Source organism: Neolamprologus brichardi, chromosome 9 (genome assembly GCF_056152115.1).
Source record: "Neolamprologus brichardi isolate AB-2024 chromosome 9, ASM5615211v1, whole genome shotgun sequence".
In the NCBI taxonomy this organism is placed as follows: domain Eukaryota; kingdom Metazoa; phylum Chordata; class Actinopteri; order Cichliformes; family Cichlidae; genus Neolamprologus; species Neolamprologus brichardi.
Genome location: NC_142112.1, coordinates 30572121 through 30597805, shown reverse-complemented (window position 1 = coordinate 30597805; position 25685 = coordinate 30572121). Strand labels below are relative to the sequence as shown.

The window sequence follows — 25685 nt, the reverse complement described above, 5'->3', positions numbered from 1 at the left end:
AATGGTCTGGCTAAACTAACAGTTTGCCCAATTTACTATTTTGGTATTTGAGGAAATTATTTTTCCTCTTTTTAAGATGTACTCTTCCTAAACCGGTTTCATTGTGTTTCAGGTTTCATCTTCCTTATAATCTTACATCTAAAAACACTGGATATACTAATCATCTTAATTTGACTTTATTTTTGCTGTCCTCATTTGAATGACTTATTTGTAACTCATTTTTTATGATTCATATATTGCCACCTTAGTTTCAGTGTTGCTGGCTTTGTACACCTGATGTTGAAAAAGGAGGTTGCTAACGCTGAATCATTTTTTCTGATAAACATAAATTCATGTTTCTCAAGCCAAAAAAGTATTCATGACATTAATTTCGAACTCCGAATGTTCAAAACGAGGCTATTTGTTTTTACTGTGAGATAGGGACAATTAGGAAATGCCAGGGTTTAACGGAGGACACTAACACATTACTGGCAGCGGCATACATTAAAGCTGCAGCTGTAGAGACTGCTAATGAGAGCTCAGCACTACAGTGAAGCACAAAACAGAACACACAAACTCACCAGGGCACAGAGCAAGTCGACAGCCTCCAGAATGAGCTCCTGGTGTCCGATGCGAGAGACTCCCAGCTCCTCAAGTTCAGCGTGGCTAATCCTCAGCAGCCGCTCCCCACAAACACCTCCACGCTCAAAGACACACACATACTGCTGCAAGCAGTCGTCCAGACCTGCAATAGACAAGCACATTATCAAGGTTGCTCGCAAGAGACACACTCACATTTGTTCCAAAACCTACTACTGGGATCACAACCTTCACCTTTAGCCTCCAATTCCAATCAGTTTAAATGGTCAAAAAAGGACCCAAACAAGAAGAAGTGCTAAAGCTTTTAAACACCCAGGAATCTCCAGGAGCTTTTAGAACTGAAGATAAGAGCACCTTTCAGATTAGAGGTCTTCTTCAAGAACCTAAAAAGAAGTACAGGTGCCTTCAACACAAGCGCTTCAGACAACTTAAGACCTACTTTTATGGGTTCGAATAGCTTCCTAATTATTGGAATGAATTTAGCTGTAATACATTTTAGAGTGATGGGATAAAAATAATGCAAACACATTTATATACACCTATTCTTCATAACTGAATTAATATTACATGTAAAATTAAATGTGCACGTTTTTAACCCCCATCTAGAGAGTTTTGGCTCGAATGTCACAATTTCAGAGATAATGGATACAGAGATGTCTGCCTTCTCTTAAAAAGAATGGAGTCAAAAAAGCACTTTGTCAAAGCGCCAAGAAAAAATAAATCAATTAAAAGATGATATTTGAAAAATGTCACTTTTATTCTAAAGAAATTAATAAATGATTTAAAAAAACATTTACTTTGATGTGACAAGATTCACAGGAACTTTTATCCTTCTGCCAAATCACACCCATCAGAAGAAAGCGTGTCTCCCTGTGCTTGTCAGATGACAGGATGGCTTCACCCTCTCAGCTGTAATGTTAGCTAGCTGCATGCTCCTGATATAGTTAGAGGAGGGCTACCTGCACCAACAATTTAAATATCAGTTTAATTGTGGGTGTGAACTGTCCCTTTAAGTCAGTTCTGTATGTTTTAAATGATTAAATTTATTTGGTCAACATAAAAATGTATTCAGCTTTTTACTTCATGGACAAACTATATTTCATTCATCTATTTTAGTAGCTTCATTTAGTTTCCATTCTTTACAATAGCATTTTAAACATGTCTTACTATATTTCATTTAATCTCTCTGTGTGCGGCCATGAACTCATCGTACACAAGCAGGAGCTGAAAAAACAAACTTGACATCCCATATTGTGATACCATATGATGCCTAGCAACCACGTACCATCACTTAAATTGACCCATTAGTAGGTTTTATGCACAATAAAATGATTTTTATATATATATATATATATATATATATATATATAATAATTTATGCAGTTTTATAGCATGAATGTCATTTCATTTGTATCAACAAAACTTCAATTATGCATAATATCTCATGATGTTATCTTGTTGCCTAGTGACCAAACAATAGTGCCCTTATCATATACCGCGTATGGGTATATGATAAGGGCTTTTATTATGAAAGGTAGGGACAAAGGGTGGTCGCACATGCGTCAGCATTCTGTAATTACCAGGCAGGGGTAGCATTGTATTGTTTGTAAGGTGATGAGCTAAATACTAAGTAATTGTAGGTTTTGCACCAAACACCAAAATGTGTCAGAGCAAATGTCACTTTATACTTTTTAAATATTTGTTTTATTTTATTTTTTATTTTCAAAAAAAAGAAAATGCTGTAATGTGCAGAATTATTTGGCATTATCTTTACAGAAAATGAAGTCACATCCTGTCTTTATTTATTATTATTTCTTCCTCTCTATTGTCATACTGTGACTTTTCTGCTCACTCATTTCTACTGCTGGATACTGTCAGTAACCATAACTATAAAGAGCCTATAGATATATATAGTGATATGATTAAAGGCTATATTTATGGGAATTATGGGAGTACACAGAAGGTAGTTTGAAATTATTGGTTGTAGACTCTCAGGAAACTCTCATCCCAATGCTACCATCACTCTTCATGGCCTGCCGACAGCTCAGACACTCTTCAACACGTTTATTCCCCGATCAATAACCGCACACGTTCCTACTTAAAATTATAGGTTTTGGGCTGCACTCCAAAAGCCCTAAACAGCTTTCTTTGCCACACTATCAACGGTGGTTTCCTTCTTTAAAGTCTGTCAGTAGGGAGCACAGATTTCTTTTAGTCTGCACAGAAAAATGCAATGCCAGTTTTTCTACTGCTGCTTGTTCCATTTTGTTTGATATAACACAACAGCTGCTGTGTCATGTTTTTGAGACGTTTTAGCTTGTTCGCAGTTTTGTACATTTTGCCTGTTTTAAAACAAGCGTAGCAAAAGGTAAAGTAGGAAACAGAGCTTGGTTTAAGAGAGACATACACAAACCGAGCCACAAAAGGCATTTTGGGACTCGGTTTGTGTATGTGTTAGTTTCAAAGCTGTTTTACTAAGAAATGAAAGGGAATGGAGAAGGAAATGAAAGAAAGAATGAAACTGTCTATTTGCCTCTCCACCTCAGTGCTAACAGGATATATGGAGGTGATTTTCTACTCTGAAATCTCTTAGATTCAGTGAGTTCTTTTCCACAAGTGAAAGGCCTGTTTTACATCTTCCTCAATCATTTCAAATGCAGTGGGGCAGCACGGTGGTGCAGTTTTCAGTTTCTGAGTTTGAAGCTCCTGCTTAGTTGGGTCCTTTTGGTGTGGAGCTACAGCCTATGTCGGTCTCCTCTGGGTTTCTTCCCACAGTCTGAATGCATGCTTGTTAGGTTAATTGATGGTTCTAACTTGGCAATGGTTCTAGATGTGAGAACTGGAGACTTGTCTAAGGAATATCCCACCGTTCACCCTGTGTACCTGGGATAGAGTCCAGCATCCCCCTGTGATCCTAAGTTGGATAAGATGTTACAAAAAAATGATAAATTGCTGGATGTAAAGGCTTCATTTTTAACTGCAACGCAGTTCCAGACATTCAGTGTTTGGCATTATTTTCTATACAGTCTTAAAAGTATCTGCTGTGAACATTAAAGCTAGATTATAGTAGAATTTGTCAAAGATATCTTTTACATACATCATCTACAAGTTAGAGCTGCAATATAATTCTGTGGAAAATGAAACCCTGGCTATATACTAGAACATCAGTACTGCCTGGGTAACTGTGGTTTTTTTGCCCTAACAGTTTTCTTTCTCTGAGTTTCACTTTGGCAGCTGTGACCCTTGATATTCAGGCTTCACAAAAATGAGGTGATTGTTAGCTGCAGGTCAATGAAAGAGTTGCTCTCAGAAGATTGGTGTGCATATTTGGCTTAGCACAGATTTTTTACACCAGACAACCCTCCCATTTATCCAGGCTCATAACCAGCAGGGGTTGCATGCTAGCGTGTGAACCGGTGACCTTTCGCTTGTGAGGTGAATGTTAGCAAAACACAACCCCAACCTCATGAACGGGGGTCACCAGCTAGTGTACTCTCACTGCTAGTGCAGTCTCAAATTGGAGGGTTGCATGAGGAAGGATGTCTGGGGTAAAGTCAAACAATTTGATTATTAGCTTCACAGGAAAATTGTAATTATGTGAACAAGAAAAGTAACAACAGTCACGAGGTGGGAAAACTCAAAAATCGATGAATCACGTTACTTTGATATTTTGAGCGTTGTAAGCAGTAAAATTAGCAGGTTGGCTGTGTGTATCCTTTTCATGCAGCCTTTCCTCTGTTCATACAAACTGCATTTGTAGTCATGACAAATGACAGAAGGCATTTAGGCAATCTAACAAGTTTTTCACTTAAAGCACAGCGAAGCCTTTAATTAAGACTTTATACCTCTGCGAACTCACAGGTTTTAAACGTCTGCAATACTTTTCTTCCAAGACTGAAATGAAATTGAAACCGGTGAATGTCTGAGACTAGAGCTGCTGCATATCTACTTTGATAATCAGTTGACGGGAAGCTTCTATGCTTTTCTCTATTCTCAGTCATAAACAGTTGCAGTGCTAGATGCTAATGCTAAACATAGAAAAGTGTGAAATACTGATGTATCACTGATGTACTAAGCAATCCGTGTAAAGATGTAAGATCCTCCCACAGATTTTTTCTAATCTTGGCTCCGACTGATGTCAGTGAGAGTTGATATCCTTAATATGGTCATCTCAGGAACGCAGTCTAACTGTGAGCACAACAGCCTCATTCATCTGCTGTTCGGTGGGGTGTACTACAAAGCAAGTTCAACACAGCTGGGCTTTCTTTGCAATAGCTGGCTTGACTAAACAAAAAACCCCAGTCAGAGATAACAGATTTCACAATGGTGGTTATCAACTCTGTCTATGTCATATACACACGTAGGTATGTATGTGTGTATATATGAATAACAGAAAAAGGCAACACAGTGAGAAGGCGACGCTGCAGAAAATCATTATTTTACTGCCTGGTGTTGCCGTGACAGCTGCACATTAGCGCTCTGAAACTTGATACATGAGGCCTGACACTGTCTTACAAATAAAACCATTTTTTTAATGTGTGCTCAGTAGAAAAAAAAAAGACTCAGCAGCAGATTAGAAGCAAGCATAAAAACATATTTTTGCATTTTCAGCATCAACGGCCGAGTGCATGCAAATTACTGTGACTGTGGTGCTCCTTGCTCTGCTGTAACTTTGCAGCTGTGCTTCCTTCAGTGGCATTGATAACCAGTGTTGGTCAAGTTACTTGAAAAAAGTAATCACTAACTAATTACTGATTACTTCCCCAAAAAAGTAATCCTGTTACTTTACTGATTACTTATTTTCAAAAGTAATTAATTACTTAGTTACTTTTTAAAAACACGATTTACAACCTGAATAGGTGATAAATAGATCTTTCAGCCCAATTCTACTTTTTCTGCATAATCCATCATACAAAATGTAATCAAATGGAAAAGTCTCTTTTTAAAACTTGTTTTATTAGTTTTAATCTTTTAACTTTATGCATCAAGCAAAAATTTAATTATATGCAACATTCTCTGACTGGAAGAAATTTGTTTAACATTTAAACCTATTTTCTGCACATTGCAGCACATAAAATAAAATATTTTTTTGTGTTTACACTCACTTTTTCAAATAGATGCACGTAAAACACAGCAGAAAATAAATAAAATCAAAGACTAGCGGTCCTGTTGCTCTATTTTCCCGTGTAAAGCAGGAGTGGGGTAGGCGGAGGTTTGCCCTGGTGCAGGTGTGCTGCAGCGGTCAGTGGAAGAATCCGCAAGTTTCTCTGTGAATTTCACATTCGGCGCTTGCTTGGAAGCTTAGGGGGGTTTTTTCGCTGTAAAAAGAAGTTTTCTTCCCACGCACAACGGACGCTAATGTTTTTGTCACTTTTTATGGAATCAAACTCAAAGTAAGGTCAGTACTTCCACGCTTTAAACGCTGCACGCTCATACTCTCTCCCGCACGCGATATATTATCCATTGTTGATCTGCACACAGCTGTAGTCACGAACGTCACACTTGCTTACGTCATTGTCATGAGGCATTATCACAAAAAATAAAATAAAATCACGTTTTTAGTAACGGAGCGTTCCTACGGGAAAGTAATGGTAATCTAATTACCGTTTTTGCAATAGTAATCCCTTACTTTACTCATTACTTGAAAAAAGTAATCTGATTACAGTAACGCGTTACTTCGTGACACTGATGACTCTGGCTTCAAGCTCAACATACCTCGGTAGACCATTTATTTTGCCTGAGGTGATCACAAACACACTGTTGCAGATTCAGCCTTCAGAAATCAGCGATCTGTGAATGGTTGGTCCCACTAACCACATCTGAAACCTGTTTAAAGCAATTTTTGTTCACTTTCAGTTTGCATGAATCTTCTCAAGGAGTTTGCATCTGTTGTTCCGACGCTTTGTGCAGCTGCTCATTTCCCCAGATATCTGATTTGAAGAGGCACTGAGAATCTTAGAGGGTTGATATTATAATCTGGATAGGACCCACTTTTGCTTTTTAAGCATGCATGCGAAAAGTACACACCTGTTTGCAAAACAACTGAAAATAAAAAGGAGAAAGTTTTACTACAGTCTCAGAAACAAAGTTTTCTCATGTCACCACTATTTATGGGTTCATGTCCAGCTCAGAGTCCTTAAAGGACCTTAAAAAAAACCTTGTAACTCAAAGAGTTGAGAACAGAAGAAGTAATGGACGAGCAATTAGGCAGCAAACCAGGTAAGACTTTACTCTCTGCTGGATTGTGTAACGTCTGTGCTGTACATGTGGGCAGGTCTCTCTAGATCTGCTAGTGTGTGAGCGTTTTAGTGGGTGGGTGCGTGTTTGTCTGGCCAGAGTGTGTTTACTGAGTCAAAGGAAAGCAGATCAAGACAGAGCAGTTCAGCTGCAGCCCCTGGCTCCCAAAACAATGAATGTATCCAGCTTCTAACCCCTTAACAAACAGCCAGCTGGAAAGCACACACACATACACACACCTCTGAGGAATGAGCATTGATTTCCCCTTGCTTCAAGTCACCGCTTTATAATACACTCATCTATCATAACCACACTAACAAAGATGAGGAAACGAAGCAGGATGGGAAGCGAGCAGAGGAAGAGAAGGATGGGGAGAAAAAAAGGGCAAACAGGAAAAAAAAAAAAACCCCACACAAGCCAGCTGCTAAATTGCATGCAAACTATTTCCCACACACAAATTCCTTCTCTCATCAGCAACCAGCAAAACAGCATTTGTCGCTCTCTACACCCTCCTCCTTAGCCGTTAAATCTAAATGAAGCTTTCAGTCCCAGAATGCCATACATCGGGTCAGATGAAAAAGTGAAAGCTTGAAACCCATCATCATTGGAAAAAAAAGAAAAAGACACCAAGTTTTATCACTAAAAATGTAAATATATCCTGGCTTTGTGGGTTTAAAATGAACAACCAGCAATTGGTTTTGAAGATAAGAAATCATTCTTTTCACTACTCACTACTATCTCATTTTGGAAGGAAACTCCACAAATTGATTCCACTATCTGGACCTCCAAACACTTCAAGTCGATGAGCGATATCTCGGCTCACAGCCTCCACTGACAAGCATGAAAGCACTCGATAAGAAGACATCAAACTGCTCAGATGTGATTTGTGTTGCGTGTTTGGCTCAGGTCACCTGAGGTACACATGCAGTGGCTTGCAAAAGTATTCAGCCCCCTTGAACTTTTCCACATACACAGCGGTTTTCAGATCTTGCCACAGATTCTCGATTGGATTTAGATCTGGACTTTGACTGGGCCATTCTAACACATGGATATATTTTGTTTTAAACCATTCCATTGTTGCCCTGGCTTTATGTTTGTCCTGCTGGAAGGTGAACCTCCGCTCCAGTCTCAAGTTGTTTGCAGACTCCAAGAGGTTTTCTTCCAAGATTGCCCTGTATTTGACTCCATCCATCTTCCCATCAACTCTGACCAGCTTCCCTGTCCCTGCTGAAGAGAAGCACCCCCAGAACATGATGCTGCCACCACCATATTTGACAGTGGGAATGGTGTGTTCAGAGTGATGTGCAGTGTTAGTTTTCTGCCACACATAGCGTTTTGCATTTTGGCCAAAAAGTTCCATTTTGGCCTCATCTGACCAGAGCACCTTCTTCCACATGTTTGCTGTGTCCCCCACATGGCTTGTGGCAAACTGGACTTCTTATGGTTTTCTCTTAACAATGCTTTCTTCTTGCCACTCTTCCATAAAGGCCAACTTTGTGCAGTGCAAGACTAATAGTTGTCCTATGGACAGATTCCCCCACCTGAGCTGTAGATCTCTGCAGCTCATCCAGAGTCACCATGGGCCTCTTGGCTGCATTTCTGCTCAGCGCTCTCCTTGTTCGACGGCCTTATCTTGGTAGGTTTACAGTTGTGCCATACTCCTTCCATTTCTGAATGATTGCTTGAACAGTGCTTCGTGGGATGTTCAAGGCTTGGGAAATCTTTTTGTAGCCTAAGCCTGCTTTAAATTTCTCAATAACGTTATCCCTGGTCTGTCTGGTGTGTTCTTTGGACTTCATGGTGTTGTTGCTCCCACTATTCTCTTAGACAACATCTGAAGCCATCACAGAGCAGCTGTATTTGTACTGACATTAGATTACACACAGGTGCACTCTATTTAGTCATTAGCACTCATTAGGCAATGTCTATGGGCAACTGACTGCACTCAGACCAAAGGGGGCTGAATAATTACACACACCCCACTATTCATTTATTTATTTGTAAAAAATGTTTGGAATCATGTATGATTTCCATTCCACTTCTCACGTGTACACCACTTTGTGTTGGTCTTTCACGTGGAATATGAATTACTTATTGAATAGTTTTCTTTATTTCTGTATTTATTCATTTATTAATTTCCCTGTTTCTATAGTTTAAATATTGGTGAGTGAAACCAAAGTCAGTCTAAGTCTTGTCCTCCATACAGTAATCACACACCTATCCAAGCCATGCAATGCTATGTTGCTAGGGAATACCAATTCTTCCCTAGTGACCAGAGGTTGCTAGGGTGTGAGCAGCGAGTCTCTAGACTTGTGCCACTGAGGTCTAAAATGCTTGGAGTGACCAATATGACCACAATACAAGCGTGAGTGCATTACATAACAGGACTATCACCAGTGGATGATGCCCCGCTGGTAATGTCCATCTTTTACATACAGTCTTTAGTCAATATCAGTGATGATGAGGATTTTTGGTTAGACCTTACGTGTTCTAACATTACATTTTGTCTTTATTCATGTTAAATTTTCACCTTCACTGTAGACAAAGGTATTATTCTGTGTAATCTTAGGTATCAAACATCAAGTGTACAATTCACAGTGTTCATTTTAAGAGTGACAGCACCGTTCTGTCAAAATATGTTTATAATGAACATCTAAATACATGTTCTTCCTTCATATATATATATATATATATATATATATATATATATATATATATATATATATATATACATATATATATATATATATATATTATATTATAGTATAGTATAGTATAGTATAGTATAGTATATTACACTATACACTCTATATCAGTAACTACAGTATTAAAATTGAGACCTTACTTAAATTCCTGTCAAAACAGAGTCCTTCTTTCCCACTGTTGCCAAGTTCTGGCTCACAAAGGGTGTCTTTTCTTTACAATATCGAGCTCCTTTGAGCAACTCCATTTGTGAGTCTTTTATTAAAATGAATAATAAATGAAATAGAATACAGTACTTGTTGTGTCATAGTCCTCCACTCCTCTGGGCTCTCCTGCAAATTTCTTTCGCTTCACTTCACTCTCTCTCCCCTCCCTCCTTCTCTCTGTCTGTCTTGTGTGTGGGTGTGGGTGGTAACCGCGCTCTACCTGTTCAGAGGCGGGGTTGTCTTGGTCTCCGCCCTTCGGCTTGGTGCACCTGCAACAATCATCTCACCTGCGTCCTCATCTGATTATTAGTCGGTTCCCTTCAGTCATTCTTTCAGAGCATAAATGAGCCACGGTAGATACTCACCTCTGTTCAGTAAGTCTGTTCATCTGTTATGTGTGTGCACCTCTTACCTTCCTCTCTTCTGTCCAGGAGCCTGCCCTGTTTTCCTCGAGGAGGAATTGCAAACGGGAGGACAAAGAAGTCTGTTTCGGTATTGAGCCTAAGGACGGAGTGGAGTCTATCGGAGCGTTTACTTGAAAACTGTTCATAGAGACTGTAAATAAATCAACAAACTTCATTCTGAGTCTGCGTTTGTGTTCTGCCTACTCTCAGAGGATGATAAGTTGGCTATTAAAGCAACCATTGCAGCACTGATTCGGAGCTTGAGTTAGTTCCTTTACCTCCAGTAAAGCAAACCCTTTTTAAAAACATGCACTATATTACCAGGCGGTGCACTTTTACATTGTGGCTTTGCTATTTTTACTCAAGTAAGACATCTAAGCCCTGCCTCCACCACTTAGGTTTAAATGAGTGTTAATAGCAGCTGATTCTTAATAGATGTGAAGCTGATTAAAACAATGTTGGCTCTCACAGGCAAAGTGTTACTATTGCTGAGAGAGGCAGCGAGAGGCAAAACAGAAGGGGAGCGATGCACTGTGTGGCAAAAGTTCACTGATAATCAGCATCGCTTATCACTGGCAGTGAGGGAGAGCGTGAATGCCCCGAATACTGATGAGTCAAATTGTAAGTGGCATCAACGAGCACACACGCCCACGCAGTACGAGAGAAAGTGAAGCAGATCTGCACAGTTAATATACACAGCATAATGACTGCTGTATAGAATTCATTCTGCAACAGTCAAATATACCCCCACAAACATGTCAGCTGAAGCGAAGAAGAGGGTAAACAATTTACAACAGTTTGGTCAATACCTGCTAGACTTAATATGAGCAGTAGGCTACTAAATGAACTACAGTTATATTTATGGTAACAAAGATGTTTATCATCGTATCCAGTGAAAGTGAAATAAATGTATTTAAGGCAACGTTGTGGATAAAGCATGCTTTACCCTCCTTATGGACACTAAGGTGGAACATGAACATGGTGTTGTATTTCCTAACGTTTTAAACTAGAGATGGAGACAAAAACTTTCAGATCGAGAAGCTATCTAGATTTTTATATACAGTCTTTGGCTGAGCTGTAATAGTATGGGTGAACCAGAGTGGAGGAGATCAATTGACAAATAAAATGATGGAAAAGTATTTGCAACTAAAATTATGTCAAACTCGCTGCAGTTCTGCATGCACAAAGGAGTGGTACGGGAGGATTTGAAAGCCAAAGCAGAAAGAAGAAAATCAGGACTCAATGAGGGAATCAATAAAGAACTGGATGAGCACAACCCTGCTGATTTTCTAATCATTGGGAATTGTATAATTACTCAATTCAAATATATTTTTTAATGCTTTATTTGCAATGATAATGTGATATGTTTAATTTTAATACAGTAGGTGTTGCCCAATATGCTTCTGGCACTTTTAAAAAACAGGGGAGCCAGTGCATTCAGCAGGCAAGTTTTTTTAATTACGCCTCCGGGTAAAAAAAAAGAAGTGTTTATGAGATAATGACTCTCGACCTATGACCTCAGTAAGCACTTTGCTTATGTTTATGGTCTCAATCTTTACTTCGAAGGCTCTGCAGAGGACCACATAGAGTAAAGTGGATAATTAAACACAGAATAATTTAGGGAACCACTACTTCCTGATTGAAACATCAAGCCAAAGCAGAAGTGCCACAAACTGCACTTCCTCTATGACCTGGTCAGGTTGGCTCCAAAAAGGAGTTGATCCCCACAGCCTCAGACTAGTTTTCACTGATTATCTGACTAATATTATAGCTCGAAAGACCATCTACAAAGGTTAAGCTTCAGTCTAGTTGCCTTAAATTTTGGTATTTCTAGTATCTTACTGGTTTGTTCCTTCAGGTCTAATTAGCAGATGTGTTTGTCTTTATTTATTTCACCCACACAGTTTACAGATGCAGCTTGGTAACCAAGCTAGCTGATAACTTCACACTGTCTTATCCAAGCATGGCTCCAAAAACATAACATAAACCCAAAATAATAAAATCAATCTTCAAAATGCGAAGTCCGTAATCCATGGGTGACGTCACCAGAGATGGGCAATAACGCGTTACAAGTAACGAGTTACAAGTAATGCATTACAAGTAACGCGTTACAAAAACGCGTTTCTGTAATCTGATTACTTTTTTGAGTAATGAGTAAAGTAAGGGATTACTATTGCAAAAAAGGTAATTAGATTACTGTTACTTTCCCGTAAGCACGCTGTGTTACTGCGTTACTAAAACCGTGATTTTTTGCGAGAGTGTCTCATGAAAATGACATAAGCGAGTGCGACGTTTGTGGCAACACCTGTGTGCAGATCAAAAATGGATAATATATCGAGTGTGGAGAGAGTATGACTGTGTAGTGTTTAAAGCGTGGAAGTACTGATCTTACTTTGAGTTTGATTCCATAAAATGTGACAAAAACATTAGTGTCCGTTGTGCGTGGGAAGAAAACTTCTTTTTACAGCGAAAAAAACCCCTAAACTTCCAAGCAAGCTCCGAGTACGCTACCACGGAATGGGAAATTCACAGACAAACTGCTGTATCCTTCCACTGACCGCTGTGACACACCTGCACCAGGGCAAACCTCTGCCTGTCCCCATCCTGCTATACAGGTGAAAATAGGGCAACAGGACTGCTGAGTCTTTGATTTTATTTATTTTCTGCTGTGTTTTACGTGCATCTATTTGAAAGAGTGAGCGTAAACACAAAAAACAATTTTATTTTATGTGCTGGAATGTGCAGAAAGTAGGTTTAAATGTTAAACAAATTTCTTCCAGTCAGAGAATGTTGCATATGGGGGCGTGGTTAGGAAGCAATGGCGTAAAGCGTTTTTTGAAAGAGCTCCAAACCAGCCTATATTTTTTTTATTCATATCCATCTGTTTTTTGACACCTTTCTGTTGATTCCTGACGTTTGTATATACTTTATAACAATGGCGAAACCTAAAGCTTCAAAAGCCCGTGAAAAATCAGAGAAGATCAAGGTGAGCGAGTGTGGCTAACGAGCACGCGCTAGCTGAGGAGCCAAGTGCAAATAGCCCCGTGACTTCCCAAGTAGCTAACCTGACGTCAGCCAACATAATGAGTGCAATTTCTAGATTGGAGACTTCGGTTGATAGCAAATTAACTGCTATTTCAACCACAATGAACACTATGGAGGCCACTCTTTCCACTGTAACTGGGAGGATACATGATATTAAGAAAGGAGAAATGACGAGAGGATTGCCGTTTTAGAGGCGCTCTGTGACTCGCTCCAGAAAGGATACGATTTACGTCACAAAAAATTGGATGACCTCGAGTTGCAGTCAAGATGACAGAATATCAGGATCCTTGGAGTTGCGGAGGGGACGGAGAAAGGAAACCCACTGGACTTAGCAGATTTAGCCAACTTACAGAGAAGAAACTGGCGCTTCGATCCAACTCTGCTTAAAGATGAGACCTTTCATAAGAAATTGGAGAAGATTTGGATTATGTTAATGATAATGATAAAGGTGATGTTAATGATGCAATTCTCTGGGAGAGTATGAAGGCGGTAATTCGAGGCCACATTATTTCGTTCTCTGCAGCTAAACGTAAATCCCAGGAAATGTCTTTGAAGGATCTGGAATCAAATATACAGCAGCTAGAACAAACTTATCAATCCTCTCCCACAACAGAATTACTGGGCAAAATTACTAAATTGAAGTGTGAGTATAATTCTCTGCTCAGCAAACAAGTTTGCCTTCAAATCACTAAGTGTAAGCAAACTTTTTTTGAATTGGGTGATAAGCCTCATAGGTTACTTGCAAGATTACTTAGAAAAACACAAGCATCACAAACTATACTATCAATCAATAACAAACATGGGCGGACCACTAGAAACCCTCAACAAATAAATGATTGTTTTGGAGATTTTTATCGTAATCTTTATAGCTCTAAAAGTTCTGCGAGTCAGTCATTAATTGAGGACTTTCTGGAAAAGTGTAATCTCCCAAAATTAGATGATGAGGCAGTTGCAGATTTGGAGGCGGACTTCACATTAGATGAGATTAAGACAGCTATTCAACAGATGTCAAATAATAAGGCCCCTGGGCCAGATGGTTTTGGAGCAGAGTTTTATAAAGCTTACACCTCATTGCTAGCCCCTCTGATTTTGCGTATGTTTAACTATTCAAAATTGTCTGTCTCTTTGCCAAGTTCATTGTATCATGGTGTAATCTCATTGATTCTTAAAAAAGATCGCTGTCTCGTCCTATCGGCCTATATCTCTCCTTTCTGTTGAGACCAAGATATTAACAAAAGTTTTATCAAACCGCCTTAAAGATCATATTGCTAAACTTATACATCCAGATCAAACAGGGTTTATCCCTAACCGCTACATTTATTTTAATTTGTGTAGATTATTTAATCTCATATATAGTCCTGCTAGGCGTTCAGATGATTCTGTGGTAATAGCTTTGGAAAAAGCTTTTGATCAGGTCGAGTGGCCGTATTTGTTTACTGTATTATCCAAATTTGGATTTGGTGATTCTTTTATCAATTGGATTAGAATTTTGTACTTTTACAGGGCCTTACTAGATATATACAGTCCTTCATCTGATACTTTTAGGGAGCAGTGGCAGGAAGAACTGGGGGTCAATATTACTGATGATGTTTGCAAGAGTGCATTAAGAATATATATTGTAGTTCTATAAATGCTAGACATAATCTGATCCAATTCAAGGTTGTGTATAAGTTGCATCTTTCTCCCACTAAAGTGGAAAAAATATATAAGAACGTTTCAGCCCTCTGTGTTAAGTGTTCAAGTGATCGAGGAACTTTATCTCACTTTTTCTTTCAATGCCAAAAACTACAGCTTTTTTGGAATCATCCGTTTGATTTTCTGACCAAAGCCATTGGCAGGGAGGTCCCATGTATCCCCTTTGCAGCATCGCTCGGGGTGTCTGAACCAGGATGGGCAAGGGACAAGACAGAGACGCAGGTTGTGTCAATGACTACACTTGTGGCTAGAAAGCTGATACTTCTCTGCTGGTAGTCTGATAAACCTCCTACCTTCGAAATGTGGTTGAGAGAATTTGGAAATGTACTCCACCTGGAGAAAATCAGGTTTACCTTGTCTAACTGAGAGAGAGTGTTTTATAAGATTTGGCAACCAGTCATTAGCTTGAAGAATAAACTTACTTACTGTACTCTGTTTTAACATTTATGTATGCTGTATTACCACCTTGTTGACTTGCTGTCCACCTTCTATTGTGTTCTCTTGAAGGTGATTGTTGTATAGTTCAATTATAAAATCAATAAAAATATATTGAAAGAAAAAATTAAAAAGGTGCACAAATCAGCAGTGTGCAGACTGACAGTGAACAGTTATGAGTTATGAAGTATATTACTGAAGTACATTATTGTTGTTGTTGTTATTAAGTGCTTGTGCAATGATGTGTAGAGATATGTAGATATGTATATTTCAGTTTGTATGTAAACTCTGGCCCTGTGCGGACTGAATAAAGTCTAAAATAAATTCAAAAATGTGACCCCAAAAAAAAGAGAATGTTGCATATAATTTAATGTTTGCTTGATGCATGAAGTTAAAAGATCAAAACTAATAAAACAAGTTTTAAAAAGAGACTTTTTCATTTGATTACATTTTGTATGATGGATTATGCAGAAAAAGTAGAATTGGGCTGAAAGATCTATTGCTTTATTACCTATTTAGGGGATAAATAATGTTTTTAAAAGTAACTAAGTAACTAATTACTTTTGAAAATAATTAATCAGTAAAGTAACAGGATTACTTTTTTGGTAGGTAATCATTATTTAGTTACTGCATACATTTTTTCAAGTAACTTGTCCAACACTGGACGTCACAGTATATGCGATTGATAAGTTGCTACAACAAGGTGGTGGTGTCCAGGACAGAGTTCACAAAACAGCAGGTGAAATCATGGTGGCTGCATCTATCTTTTACGTACAGTCTATGCTGTTATAGACTTTTTTTTTCCTAACCACACCTCAACATTTATATTTAGGTTTCATTATTGTTGATCTGCTGCTATTATTCACTTAACACATTTTCTGCTGATGTGTCGGGTGGCTCTATATGTGCATTTATTTATTTTTTATTTAAAGTCTAATTTTGGCATTTTTCGAATTAGCTGAATTACACCACAGTAATTAAGCGCTCCACTTGGAAGTGCAGAAGTACCATTAAGTGCCCGTGTGGTGAATCACTGATCTACAGTATATTTAGTAAAAACATTTTTAAATTGAGTCACAAGCTAGGTGCAAGTCTCTGTGTAGGTTTGTTGTATAACGGTTTCTTTCTGAACAGTCATGCACTCCCATCCCTGTATGTACTGCATACATGTCCATGTGTGAGAAGGAGCAAGATCATGTGTGTGCTTGGTTTAACTGGTACAAAACGTGTGATTCATAGCTGACTCACACACTTGACTCCCACAGAGGCACACTTTTCACAACAACAGGCGAGCCAAACTCCCACAAACACCCTCTTTCTCTCTGTCATACGCACACGCGAGTAATAAAGCTAGATTTTGCACTGACTTCTGGGATGTTCAAGAGTCCTATAAAAGAGCTGGCCCTCCCAGTCAGGTTATGTGTCATCTGTTCCAAGGGCTCTAAAGCTTCGGTAACAATAAAAGCCAGACGAATGCTCGCTCTGTTCCCGGGATTTGTAAATTCAGGATGTTAAGAAGAAAAAGAAAAGAAAAAGAGAAACAGCAGTTAAAAGTGAGTTTATTATCGGAAAGTTGCCCATTTGAATCCCAGTGTCATCTGGGAAGATTTTGCAATGGGGAAATAAACTAAAGAAATTCTTCCTGTAAAAACAGTTCTGCTTCTTGTTGAACGCTGTTTGAATATTACATCTACTCCAAGTCCTCCCCATCACATCAGTCAGTAATTAGGCAAGATAAAAATAACTCCCCCATCCAAGAAAAAAGAAGAAGAAAAAAACAAAACTCATGCATGAAAAGTCAGTGGAAGAATCCACGTGAAGCAAGGAGAATGGAACTTTGCTCTAGGCAATGCAAAGGCAAAGAAATTAGTCTATCTTTAGAAGTGTAATAATCAATAAACAGAACACCAATCTGTGTCAAGCTGCATGGCAGTACACCCAGAAGCCTCTGACTTTCAGTTTCCATTTTATTAATAAAAATGTTTCAACCAGAAAACTCAAATATTTTAATATAGTTTGGGCGCAAATGAACCAACAGCAAATACAAAACAAGAGATTTTGCAAGAGAATGGATGGATGGATTTGGCATACAAAGAAGGACAGTTGTATCTTACTTTTACTGCTGGCATCACAGACAGGTTGGAAGTCCATTTAGCAAACATAATAATAAAGAGGAAGCCAAGAGGTCCAAAAACAGTTCAAAACTCACAGATCAGTCAAAACTCTGGCTGGATTGCTGGAAAGCCTGACTGATGGGCTGAGAAAATAGGAAAGGTAACAAACATAAGCATGGCTGTATGTTAGGTGAGTAATTAGTGGATGGGGGGCACAGTTTGACAGAAGACTGGTAGGAAGAAAAATGGAGGAAGTAGAACAAGGTGAACAATTTCAAAATTAAACAGGATTTTTTTTTTTACATTTATGAAGCCAATTTTGCCATCAAATGTGCTTTAATAAGCTTTCTCTCTGCAAGTTTCAAATCATCATGGCTTTATTAACCCTTTAAAACCGGTCAGAGCTGCACGCTCCATTTTGCGTAACTACTTTTAAATCCCGGTAGAACTGCAACCACGTAAGCTAGCGCAATAATTGTTTTTGCATATGAAACCAGAGGAGTTGTACTTACATCTTATGCCATCAGCTTGTCCTCGGTCACAGTTTCCTTCCACATATAGCTTTGCAAAAACTGCATAAAAAGCGCTTGCAGCAACAAAAACATAATATTCCAGAAACACGCTTTGCCGATCCGATCAGCTGTTCGTAACACTTCCTACGTTGGAATAGACAAATTATCGCATGTCCGCCATGACCTGCCTGAAACCGGAAGTGATGTAATTTTCGCGGAAATGTAGTTTTTTACCATCAGGGCCTCGTGAGCCTATACTGGTGTTTTTAAAAGTTATCTTTGACTTTATGACTTTCTGTGTGGTTTCTGGGATGCTTAGGACTCATATCGCACTGCTGGAAATAGTTTATTTTGATGCATGTGCTGGGTTTTTTGCAAATTTGCATTATAATATTCATTTTCGTTTTTCCTGCAGTATATAAAAATTGGTGTATTTCAAAAATAAAACTATGAAGACACTTAAAATAAATTTCCTGTGGTGGGAAACTATTTTGTGCAACTTTTTTGTATTTACAGTTTTGAGGGATAAACCTCTTAAATTTCTCTAACTAGAAATATATGTTAAAAAAACAAAAACGATTTTCAATTTTTTTGTAGTTTATTGCACTTTTTTGCAATTTATGTAATTACTATGCACTTAATGCAGACATATTATTACAATTTAGGCTATAATGGTTGTATTGATGTATAGCAACTTGAAATGCTCCCAAAAATGGCACTACAACATGTAAAAATATCATATAAGCTCTGGTGGACTTGGTTCTATGGTAGGTCTTAAAGGGTTAACAGCTCACTCCCACGTGGCCACAATAACATTATCTGTGCTCCTTCTATCCATGCTAGTTCACATTAGACATACTGTTCACACTAGATATACTAACTAGTACATCTGATAATGATAAAAAGTAGACAGAGCTCCCACCACACAGCTAAAACTGTCATAAATCCCTTTTTTGTTTTAGCACTTTACCATCAGGCTGAAAGCAGTTCTAATATATTTTGAGCTCACAAGCTAATTCAGCAGAATATATATCCTACATAAAAACTCATTTTTTGTTTTTAATGAGTAACCAAGATAATAGGACTTTACAGTGATGCCTGCCTTAAGTTCCTTGGAATTCACCCTCAGCAAGTTATTCAGCATTAACAGAGGGGTTTTACAACGTGATATCCGTGCACTATTCATTATGATACTCAACTACATCTTGAAGCAAAGCAACCAAACACATGGCATTTACAGACACCTGTGGACCTGAAAGTTGTACTGCCAGATCTAGATTGCTGACCTTTTGTTCTTTACATAGCAGAAAGTCTCAGAAATCGAGAAACTATCCCAGCACCTACAGGATTGAAGGTCAACAGGCTAAAGATCAAAATCATATACATCAACCATATACCACGTGGCTATGTCAGCTGGGCTTGTAGGCAGAAGGAAGGTGTTTTAACCTCTTAAGACCCGAACTCTTCCACGGCATGCATTTTTATTTTCTCTTTGATATTTGGACTGATTGGGACCCGATGAATGTAAAAACAAAGAATTACCAGATTTATTTTTTTTTACCTGATTTTTGTTTCTAAGAAAAATGAGAGCCACATATGAGGATATTCATTTAACATTTCGATAGAACAGTAGCAGTATAATGTCCTCGTAAGTGGATATCAAGCCCTTGTAGAGCAAAATTGAGTATTTTGGTCTGAATAACCCAAAATGTGATGTCCACATATGTGGACGCCAGGTCCTAGGAGGTTAAATTTACATTTTTTTATTGTGAATCAATAACATCAATAGATCTCACCAATTAGCGTCACGCCGTCAGCTAGACGCTGCTACAAGTCAATCGGCTCTCTGAAATCATTACTTTGCCTCCTCCGATCTGGTCCCAACTCTGCTGACAAGACTTCAAATTGCTGCGCTGACATTCAGAAATATGTATGAATGCATTCATGATACAGCTTCAACTCTTAGATCAAACCATGAAATATCCCTGCTGTTGCCATGTCTTCAGTATTGGATGAACCCAGAATTTCAGCTTCTTCTTATTTAGAAACATCAGGACCAGCTCATCATTGTTTGTTGTCAACTCAATTTTATTTCGCAGCCCATTTTTTGAGGATTTTCCACACAAATGTAACACTTTCGGTGTCTACATACGTTAAAACACAAATCACTGTGTGAACATTTCTGAATTTTGTGTTGCTTTTTTGTATCATGATTGGTCTGTGATGGCCTCTAGAAGGCATATTCCTTCATTGCCCAAAGTTTTATGAAGACTCCTCCTTCATAAAAAGAAAAAGTAAATCTTTGGTAGACAGAAGAGAGTGACTCATTTATAGCTGGAAACCACTGCTTTCACCAGCTGCTGTGTATCTACCTACTGTAGCTAATAAAGCTAGCATTAACTCCACTGGTTCTCCCTGGCTGCCTTTTTTGTCTCCAGCAAATCCTTTTTAAAAGACAACTTGCAAAAGTCTTTTTAAATATGAAACCTGTTTCTATTTTTTCATTATTTGTCTTTATTTATTTATTTTTATCCATAATGGAAAGGCTGAAACTATATAACACAGGGCAGTGAAGTCTCCGTTAATGGTCCGTGTAGAGCACTATTACAAGCCTCTATCTCCATCTGCCAGTTATTCGATTTAAAACTATTGTAATGCAATTGTACCAAAGTGTTTGCATAAATTAGTAGCTATTTAAAAAAGGGGACTTTTTAAATGTCACATTTTGATTTTATTTTTCTAATTTGTTATGTTAATATTGTGCTTTATTGAGTTAAGAAATCATTTAGCAAAACATTAATTGATGCAGTGAATGTCACTGAGCATTACCGCTGCTTCAGTACATGCCCTGAACCAGAGCTGATTCGTGCCGTTGCAAATTTCAGAAGCTTGCTTGAACTTTTCAGCCTCTGAGAGAACAAAACAGTTGAAATGATTTCCCCGAGAGCCGCATATTCACTCTGGATTAATTTTTTTCTGATGTAACCTCAGTACTCGTGAGCCTCACCTTAAGCCGAGACATATCAAGCCCACAGACCCAAAATCCACTGATCCTAAAGGCTGTGACTATCACTCTGGCAGCTTTCTCTCATGCCAAGTGGTGTCATCAGATGTGCTCGCATGCTGTCACGCCAATTTCACTGCTGAGTTCCAAGTCTAGCGACCAAATTCATGCAAGGGAAATGAGGTGAAATTCTCCCCATCTCAGTGTGTGACCAGATGATAACATAACACGACGTGGGCAAAGATTCCCAGCATTCCCATCAATGTGGCGAAAGTGCTCACGTTACTATTGAAGTGCACCACTCCCATATTGTTTTAGTATCTGTCGTGCCAATGCTGCACTGTTGCCAAGTCAACAATACCCAGACCTTTTGGCCCCTTTGGCATATGTGATCTGTACATGTTACTGTACACACACACACACATAGAAACACACAGAAGCACGCTATCATGTTTCCCTCTGTCGCCACAGACACACCCGAGAGACCCGGCATGAATTGAATACCACACTAAGGCATGGCGTGTGTGTGTGTGTTGCTGCAAATGTCCGAGGACTCGGGTGGAGCCTTCTGTTCAGAACGGGTGTGCTCGTCTGTCAGCTGTTGTGCACAGACGGTCTGAGACGAACAAGTTACCATCCTCCCACACGCTCACACACACACACACACACACTCAGACGCACGTATAAAAACATGCCATATGCACATGACCAACCAATAACCCATCCAACAACGTGCCTCCAAGAACTGACACAGTGCATCATGTAAATACATTTTTGCTGCCATTTCAATAAGCATTTTATTGCCGCATGAGTCAATGGTTTCCCTGACCTGCTTTTCGTGCATCAAACAGACATGATGAATAACAATTATTACTAATATTAGTTATCATTAGTCATTTCTCAAAGTGCATTTGGAAGGTGGGCTGTGTTTTGTGATCTGAGTTTGAGAAAACAGGGGAGCGATGATGCATCTTGGCATTAAAGCAGGGGAAAAAAGACTTGAAGAGGCTGGAAACGGTCAATAGGTCAAATTTAAAGGTCATTCAGTAGGTACTTAAGGATTCTCATGTTTGAGTTTTTTATAATGGCCTGTTTGGAAGATTGATGTTGGCATTTTTGATGCTAATCTAAGGTCACGACTTCAAATTTTGAAAAGACCTTCACTGCTAGAACAGCTTAACATGTAGAACAATGTGTACAAAAAATATGTAAGACAGAAAAGGAAGTGAGTCCCTAAGACTAACTCGTTTCATCACCTCAAACAGAAGCATTTTTTTTATTATACTTCTATGTAGAATTGTATCTTTATGGAAATATAGTACGTTCCCTATATAGAGCTTTTGTAGCAATCAACAGGGGATATTTGCCAAAGGTTTCTGTCATCTAATTAAATGCACTAAATATTAAATAGCTTCATTCCATAACCATGATGTCATCTGACAAAACAACTATAACTGCAGGTTAAAAATTTTGCCTGTATTTACATATAAAATTATCACTTATATAGAAAGTTACAAGTAACAGATGGTATTTCTTACTTCTCCTTACTATGTGTGGAAATAAACCACAAGAGCCATGTTGCACGTGTGCAAAAAACATCATTCACCTGAGCTGCTGCTTGTTACTCTGCTGCTCGTGCACTCTGCCTAAGCTGAGGCAGAGTTCACAAATCTTCTTCTCCTTTAAAAGTACTGATAGGTTTTTTTACTACTTTCGTTTTAACACTTATAATTTTTCCTAATCAAAAATGTAAATTAGCGTGTGAACAGCAGCCTACCAAGACTGAGTCAGACACATTGATGATACCCTTATAATGCTCATAATCCTTATAAACCTAACACTAGGCCTTGGCGTAGCCCCCACTTTCTGAAACAAGTCTTTCCACATCCATTTAAAGCTACTTCCTTCTGATTTGCTGCCCCTTGTCAGTGGAAGGTTCAAACAGTCTGGGCTGTTGAACATAAATGAAATTGTGACCCTGTTTAATATGAGCATCCACCATTGTGACAGAATATATATGAGAGAGAGGAAAAAGAAAAGCACAATAGTTCCAATTTAATTACAGTTACAGCTGGTTTGGGGTACAGGGGTCTCGAGGGTGAGAAGGGTTAAGACAATTCTTCTTCTCGACCATCAGCGAGTCATTTGTGTTCTGCTCTAGACCTCATTTCTCCTCTGTAAGGTGCGGGGTTAGTGAACCATCACCATTGCAGTCCACTGTAACTGCTGTGAAACCATGCTGAACATGTCAGAGGCGCAAACTGCAGACGTTTTACAAGCTCCTTTATTGCCTCGCTCTAAAACAGAGATTTTGGGTGGAGTGAGAGTTTAATGATAAAACCCTCACTTTTGTTTTACAGCCCCATAAATCACCTCAGAGCTCGGCTGTGAGCCGTGTTTAGCGTTAAAACATTGACAGCTACCATATGACAGAAGAGTTGATTAACACCAAAGTAAAGAATTATAACCCACTTTAATTTCTCAATGACGTAACAAATTGGATGGACCAATTTAAAAAGTCCTGTATGACCTTCATATATTTTTTTGTATTTTAGCCAAAGTGATCAGTTTCTACAAGGCACTTGTCCCTATTGCACCAAAGTTGGCCATTAATTCAAATTAAATTAGTTATTCATATATTAAAGTGATTAATGGACTGGTCTTTAGCGTGGTCTCCTCCTGGCATGTGGTTTTGGGGAGGCTGAGCCAATATTATTCATGCATTCAGAACCTAAACGAGTTATTTCATGAGAATTAAGTGAAAAGTTGAACAAATTATTATTGGTGCAGATAACCTGAGCCTAAAGGGACAGCCACTTTAGAAACACCAAAGCTGTAACTTGTTTACCCTTCATGTTTAGAAGCAATTAAATGATCATACATCAAAACAGAATTTGGAATACGTCACAATGTCTGCAACGAGCTGCAGCCAAAATAAGCCGTCACACTGTGTGGGATCTGGGAAATGCACAGTAGCCATTTCTTTTTGTGTGCAAAAGAGTTTTACAATGCTCACACAGGCCCCTGGGTATAGACCTAATCAGCCCGGCTACTGAATTATGCATGACGATAATCTCTAGTCTGATCACTCCAAGGTATCACCAGCACTCTTATAAACAAAACGTAATTACATTTTTGGATAAACACTCAGGCTTAAAGTTTTGCGCTTGTGTTTAACTTGTGTCTTTTTTTCTTGAAGACGCTGTTCTGTTGCTCTGTATTCACCGATCTCATTTTAGTAGCTCTAAAGTCGACAGGAATTACATCTTTAAAGTTACAATCAGTCCGCAAGAAACAGTGGCGTAGGTGATTAGTGTGCATGTGGTGCATTGCAAAAGCTCTGCGTGGGTCATAATAAGCAGCCAAAAGTGCAGATTTGTTTAACCCAAGGTGCAACGCTTCTTGATTCAACAAAAAGAAACAAAACTTATTTATTAAGGAGCTACTGTCCAAATAAGAGCCTGTGAAATGTTTGCATTAGCATTATAGCTATGTTCAATAGTGAGATAGACAGCATTTTACCGCTTGTTCACACCGAACAAAGTGAAGCCAAAATATCCTAAAAGCACGCACTGTTCCTTTGTGATTTTTGGTACATCATCTGCAACCAGAGTCAGCAGTAACCCTGCGGGTGGTGACGTGATATTGAGCTCGCACCTCCTGCCTGGGCCAAAATGTAAGCACACACAGAGATGCACAAAACAATGACACAGAGGGACGTGATGCTGCTGAAATGCTGCAAAGTTGGTTAAAAATATGTCTCTGAGACAAGAGCTAGCGCTAGAACTATCTAGTGTGCCAAACACAGATCTACTGTATATGCATATTTGCTACCTGATATGTGCCGATATGCAAACTTTCCTCCACAGAACACAGTGGCAACAAAATCCTTTGCGTAACTTAGATAACCAAACGGAGATAGCGCTATTTCTAAGTGTCCCCATTAGTAGGAAGACTCCATATCACATCTGAGTAAATAGTGACACTGAGTCAAGCAGTGACTTCAGAATAAGCTGCAAATGAGTTAGTGAAATAGATTGTTTGTTACATAGGAACATTTTGGGAATTGTCCCCGGAAAGTCTTTAGGAATCACATTTTTTTAAAATACAGGTGATTGGTTGAACAGGATGACTGCCACAAGTTACATCCACTGGATAACTTCAACCAGTCCTATGAACCATAGGATGCGGAGAGCACAGACTGTATATAAGAGTTGGATAAATATACCAGTTCTGAAAAGTGAGATATTTGCCAAAGAGCCGTGGCTCATCTGTTATTAGCATGAGAACTGAAAAGCCTGATGGCTGTAGGTGCAAATGATTTCCTGTATCGCTTTATTTTACAGCGAAGAGAGAGGAATCTTCCAGTATTGATGTCTTTTGTTCCAGTGGTTGATGTTACAGTGGCTTAAGCTGTATTTTATATTATCCACGAACCAAAGCAGAAACACCCCTCAGTTCCTCAGAAAACACTTTCTGATGAATTCGTAATCTCAAAAGCTAGTTTGGTATTCATTTTGGAAATTGTTGACCCCAATAGATGCAAAAAGGAGGATATAGTAATATAGTAGGGTATGTTTTAGGGTGGGACAAGTTAACAAGTTGCTACCATTGGAGCAGTTTGCCTGTGTTTCTCAGACAGATTCACCCATCACTCTTCGAACACCGAGATGGCAAAGCTTGAAGCTTCAGAGTGGGGCCTCCCTTATCACAGAGTGATGGCACCAGAGCTACATCCATCCTCTATATAC

General features: G+C 38.8%; 1 protein-coding gene across 2 annotated transcripts in view; it reads right to left on the bottom strand.

Annotated features, from left to right (window-relative positions):
• The window catches only part of cnksr2a (connector enhancer of kinase suppressor of Ras 2a), an 88993-nt gene that overhangs the window by 61982 nt on the left and 1326 nt on the right, over nucleotides 1-25685 (bottom strand). For both annotated transcript variants that reach the window (XM_087846295.1, XM_087846296.1), the window contains exon 2: nucleotides 561-724. In XM_087846295.1, coding sequence (XP_087702421.1) covers nucleotides 561-724 — 164 coding nt within the window. The remainder of the gene's footprint in view (nucleotides 1-560; nucleotides 725-25685) is intronic.